This window comes from Haplochromis burtoni, unplaced genomic scaffold (genome assembly GCF_018398535.1).
Source record: "Haplochromis burtoni strain Fernald_Lab_line unplaced genomic scaffold, NCSU_Asbu1 Contig_291, whole genome shotgun sequence".
NCBI classification, from domain to species: domain Eukaryota; kingdom Metazoa; phylum Chordata; class Actinopteri; order Cichliformes; family Cichlidae; genus Haplochromis; species Haplochromis burtoni.
The window spans coordinates 446,490-452,073 of record NW_024582652.1 but is presented as its reverse complement, the minus strand read 5'-3'; the positions used below and the strand labels follow the sequence as shown (position 1 = coordinate 452,073).

The window sequence follows — 5,584 nt, the reverse complement described above, 5'->3', positions numbered from 1 at the left end:
CACACACACACACACACACACACACACACACAGACCTACGCCCAGTCATTTATTTATCAGTGATGTCCAGCCTTCACCATCAGACCAAACAACCTAACTGTAGCCTGCGTGTGTGTGTGTGTGTTTATATTGGGGTTGGGTTGTTAAAAGTCATCTTCCAACTTCCTGTGTAACCCCCGCCCCCTCTCCCACACACACACTAGGAGTTTGGTGGTGTTCTCCCATGACGGTTGGCTGGTGATCATGTTAAACTCCAACTTCCTCCCCCAGAGTTTGTATGGTGTGTGTGTGTGTGTGTGTGTGTGTGTGTGTGTGTGTGTGTGTGTGTGTGTGTGTGTGTGTGTGTGTGTGTGTGTGTGTGTGTGTGTTAAGCAGTGACACTGACATAGATTTTTTAAACTTAAATGTGGGCATATATGAGGTCGATGTAATCCAGATGTTTGCCTCTGTATGTTAACTCGAATGAGGTGCTCGTCTCCGATTGGCTGGCAGGTAGCAGGACGTGTGTGTGTGTGCTCTGATCACCTGTGCATGTTGCCGTTGGTGGTGAAGGTCTGGCCGCAGATGTTGCATTTGTAGGGCCGCTCGCCGCTGTGGACCAGCATGTGTCTGTCGAGCGACGAGGCCGAGCTCAGGCATTTCCCGCAGATGCTGCAGGAGTGATCCGTCGCTCCGGCGTCGGCGTTGTGCTGCGGGACGTAAGGCACGCTCAGAGTTACCTCATTTTTATGAGCGGTCACAGAGTGGACGTGTATAATGTTTGACAGTGTGGACGCGCCCCTTCAAAATAAGAGTCTCATCACACAATAGTGGTACCCCAGTAAAAAACTAAAGTCCCAAAGAATAAAATAATAATAAAACGCACATGTAGACACCGTGTGACCATTTATTTATATATCAGCTGCTGTTTTGCATCTGCTGAACTCGCCTCCAAAATAAGAGCCTCCTGGCTGTATAGTAGCCTGATTTTCTAATGTCACTAGACGTGTTGGATTTAAATAGAAGTAAAATCCTGCAGTAACCTGGTAACAGACTGTTGGCAGGATATTGGCGAGGCCATCAAAGATCTTAAACATGCTATCCTTTCAAAATAAAATACACATCTAGGAATACACGGGAAGCAGACATACTTTATTCTGAAAAGTTATTATTTGGATTTTACTTATTTGGGCTTAGACACATCAGCCTGACTTTAAGGAAAAGAATGCTTTGTAATATGTTGAATTTTCAAGATAAAAGCCCCAAAAGTTACCTGTTTGAAAAGCATAATGCTATTGAGTAAAACAATGCTTTGAAATATGTTCATAACAGAGGCTGCCCTTTCAAAATAAAATTCTAATCTATACCCTGCTCATAAATCGAGCGGCAGCAGCTTTGACACACAGAAGGTTTCTCCTGAACATCTTCAGTTATTTCTTTAGCATCACGTCACAGCGGGGTGTGTTTACCTGTCTAATGTGCATGGTCAGCTGGTGCTGCGTTTGACAGCTCTTGTCACACAGTGGACAACAATAAGATGAGCTGTCGTCTTTGGTGTCCTGAAGGAAAGGAAAACAAAGATCAAAGGCCATCCAATCATGAAGCTACAAACTGTCACATGACCCGCGCAGCACTTAGACTCACACCTGACTGGCTTCTTCTTCTTCTGTTATATTTAAAACATGCTACCACAAAAACCAGGCTGAAATAACCAAATCACAGTGATCACCACAGTCAAAACATTACAGCGCGTGGGTCACATGACGGCGCCGGCTGGACCAGGCTTCACCCCGTGGAGCATGTTTGTGGCTTGACAGCTGTGTCCAGATGTGGGCTGAAGTGGCCCCAGTTTGACCCGATGACCTAATGTCAGCCGATGCCTCACATCCAGCTGCAACACCAACCGAGCGGCTGCAGAGCTGCACACACACAAATCTGTCTTTCTATCATCGTGGGGACCCGTGCTAATATAATGATTTAGGGGGACTCATGTTATCGGGATTCATTCACAGACAGACGGCCCTAAAACAAAAGGCCTTGATGACCTCTTTGAAGGTGCATCAAATTGTGAAGACCCGAGGCAGACGGCTAAATGTCCTCACAGCCAGGCCTCGTCTGCTCATCATTCTGGGAGGAAACGTTGAGAAAACAATCTCTACAAATTACTGCGCGCACACACACACACACACACACACACACGCACGCACGCACACACACACACACCCTCCACTCAGAGGCAGCGCTTTCCTTTTCCTGCTGAACCACAGGAAGTTCTGACGCGGCGTGGAATGCCAGCGAGCGTGATGGGAGAGGAGAAACAAACCACAGTGACGAGGCAGAAAAACATGAAAAGGAGGGAAGAGGAGAAGCTGCACGTCCTGCTGTGGGCAGCAAAGGCGGAGGCCGGGCCAAAGCGGCGCGGTCGAGGTGTCGCGTACCTGGTTGCGTCGTGCGTTGCGACCGGGAGGGGCTCGCATGGCTGCCGTGAGGGACTTGCTCGGTGAAGGGCTTCAAACGGAGAAGAAGACAAAACATTTCACACATAAATAAAAAGTTTCAAGAGAAACAAAACAGACTCAACAGCTTCCTTTTGAAGTAGGTGTTTGGTTTGTTCCTGCTTTACAAAATGAGTCCCAGAGCAAAGAATTTGGTGAATTATGTGCAGAATCTGTTTAATAAGCAAGCGGCTTCGTTCCGTTTGGTTTCCATCCTGATGGGGTTTATTCCTCCAGAGGAGGTGGGGCTGTTGTCATGTTTCCTGCTGTGCTTCAGTGATTTTAATCCCGCCCGGAGCGTATGCGAGTAATTACACTTGCAGCTGAAATGACCTCCTGTTGTTCTGTTCTGTCATTTAAATCCTGTTAATTTCTTTACATTTTGTCCCGTTGAAAGCAGCCGAGCTGTCTATCAGCACTTCCTGTTTGTGACGAATCTCTCAGGATTGCAGCGATGCTGAAGGAAACTTTAACAGCTGCGTTTGGCCAAATCTTATTCAATGCCGTTAACTTGTCCTGCAGACGTGTCTGGGAGCATTTCGTCCTCCACCCACAGATGTTAATCTGGAGATGTAGCTCTGTGGACACCGTTTGACTCACACGTGCAGAAATGAATTCAGGTTTGAAGCTAAACATCGACTTCAGCTCATCATCTAAACTTTAAACTTTTCAAAGTTTTTAATCAAGTCTGAAAACTGTCTGTAATCACCTGGGGGAGGGGCCGGCGGAGGAGGAGGCTGAAGGGGCTCCACTCCCACCGTCTCCGCCGTTAATGGTCCCTGTTGCTGACATCACTGCTGACATCATGGCATTAATGGAGGAGAGGTCTTCTCCTCCACCTCCCACGGTTCCTCCACCTTTGTCTCCGTTCTGTAGTTTCGCTCCTCCGCTCGCCACCTCCTTTGCTCCTTCCATCACTCCGTTGATCGCTCCTGAAGAGCAGCATCGCTGACTGTTATTACTCTGTTAGCTAAAACCATTAAATGTTCACCGGGGTTTGGCACGCACCTTTGAGGTTTTTGTGCGTTTTCTCCTCCTCCTCCGTCAGCTCAGTGTTGGCTCCTCCCCCTTCCTGCCACTCCTCTGTGGAGTTCTCCATGACTGCTGCAATACAGACAAACACACACTATTAGAGAGTAACCATCCTGTAACCCGTCCCACCAAAGTCCATTTAAAGACGTGTGCGTTTAAAGCTGCGATGCATCAGCGAGCGCGTGCAGACCCGGGCGCCGCAGCACAGTAAACAAAGGCTCGGCTGATTGTTACAAACTCCTCTGTCAGTTGGGGACATGAGGTTTTTGAGTGGTGTGTGAAGGCTGACTGAGATTAGAATAGCACGGGAGCTCAGCAGCGCTGACACATCCAGCTGGAGTTTCTGGTTTCACTGAAGAAAACCTTTCACAAACCCTGCGAGTGCTGCACAAGTGCTGCACAAGTGCATGCACAGCAAACCTGAGAAAGATCTTTTAAAAAGAAGCAGTTTGGTGAAAGGATTCAGTTAAATGTATGGTTTTAAACACTGCTGTGTTCCTGAGTTTCTGATTTACTTTGACACTTAAAGGCTTCACAAAGAGAGACGGCAGAGGAAGACGCTCCATCTATGAGCAAACAAAAGCAGCTCTGGCCGAGCGCCCACTGGACCAGAGGGGGCCAAACGTGGCTTTGCAGCCCTCACACCTGTTTCTACCAGCCAGAGCGACATATGAGGGAGAGATGGAGGGACGGAGGAGGAGGAGGAGAGAAGGGGCACTTCTGCTTTTTACAGAGAGGAGAAGACGAAAGCTAATTACAGTTTCCTGCCTGCCCTCAGAGGAAGAAGCGCTCCAGAGCCGGCCACTTCCTCCTGCAGCTCAGAAAGAGGCTGCGCGCGTGTGTGTGTGTGTGTGTGTGTGTGTGTGTGTGTGTGTGTGTGTGTGTGTGTGTGTGTGTGTGTGTTTGTGTGTGCGTGTGTGTGTGTGCGTGTGTGTGCGTGTGTGTGTGTGTGTGCGTGTGCGTGCGTGTGCGTGTGTTGGACATTCCTAGTTCAAAAAAGAAGGAAGTGAAAGAAGCAGCGACTCCTAAAAATGATGAAAAAGCCAATGGAGGCCCAGTCTGCAGTCAAACGCCTCCATCAGCCCGACACTAGTTGGCGCGTCGCAGAGTCGCACCACTTCAGGGTTACCCTCCCGCGGTGGCCATGTTTGTGGCCAGCAGTTGAGTCACGCTGACATCACATCCTCGTCAGCGGCGCTCTTCCTGATTTTGGCACAGCGAGTTGCACCACAGCATTAAACCGTTATTGTAATGTACCTGCAGGGCAGCGCCGTTATTTCCACAAACATTCACAGGCTTTAAACGCAGCAGCTTCTCCACATTTTATCCTGTCCTTGTAAAAAAGCAAAGAGTGGGAACAAATGGAAAACAACTACTCTGGTATCTAACAACGACCTTAACAAGGAGTTTAAAAAACAACCATCTTTATGTGGTCGTTAACACAGATCTGACAACGTGAGCGCGATGACTTTACTGCACAGATTTCACGTCTCTGCAAATGAAAACAGCACATGAAGCAAAACCAAAGAAGAAGAAAAGGAGAAGAAAAGAGAAAGGACGAGTGGAACGCGGCGAGAGAGCGCTGACAGCTGGCAGCGAGCGCGCCGTGTTTCCACTGACCTCTGAGTGTATCACCGCTCCTGCATGACACGCTCTTACATGGCCACGGCAGGTGCACGCGCGCACACACACACGCAATCGGACGCTGTGATTGGCTGCCAGATTGCTCGGGCAGCACTTTTTACAGCCCGCAGAAACGAACGGCAACAGATGGCTGTGAGAGGAGAGGCCAGAGGAAGCTGGGAAAAAAGGATGGAGAAAGATAACCCTCCCAAAATCAACCGTCCTAACCCGGCTGCTCAGAACGCTGCAAACCGAGAGACGGCGCCAACACGTGCAAGTGTCAATGCAACACGTGTCGCAAAGAAAAATAATAAATAAAAAGGAGTCTGCGCCAAAGTTTTACAAACATCTATGACGATGTTTAAACCAGTTTAAAAGGAACGGTCCCTGAACGCAGCACGAAGTCTGAGCACTGTGTGTGTGTGTGTGTGTGTGTGTGTGTGTGTGTGTGTGTG

At 48.7% G+C, this 5,584-nt stretch overlaps 1 protein-coding gene across 2 annotated transcripts in view; it reads right to left on the bottom strand.

Moving 5' to 3' along the window:
- The window catches only part of rreb1a (ras responsive element binding protein 1a), a 51,787-nt gene that overhangs the window by 16,233 nt on the left and 29,970 nt on the right, over nucleotides 1–5,584 (bottom strand). For both annotated transcript variants that reach the window (XM_042227938.1, XM_005940366.3), the window contains 5 exons: nucleotides 3,483–3,578; nucleotides 3,184–3,406; nucleotides 2,418–2,487; nucleotides 1,449–1,538; nucleotides 526–689 (listed from right to left, as the gene is read on the bottom strand). In XM_042227938.1, the coding sequence (XP_042083872.1) occupies nucleotides 526–689; nucleotides 1,449–1,538; nucleotides 2,418–2,487; nucleotides 3,184–3,406; nucleotides 3,483–3,573 (638 nt within the window). In that variant the 5' untranslated portion in view covers nucleotides 3,574–3,578. The remainder of the gene's footprint in view (nucleotides 1–525; nucleotides 690–1,448; nucleotides 1,539–2,417; nucleotides 2,488–3,183; nucleotides 3,407–3,482; nucleotides 3,579–5,584) is intronic.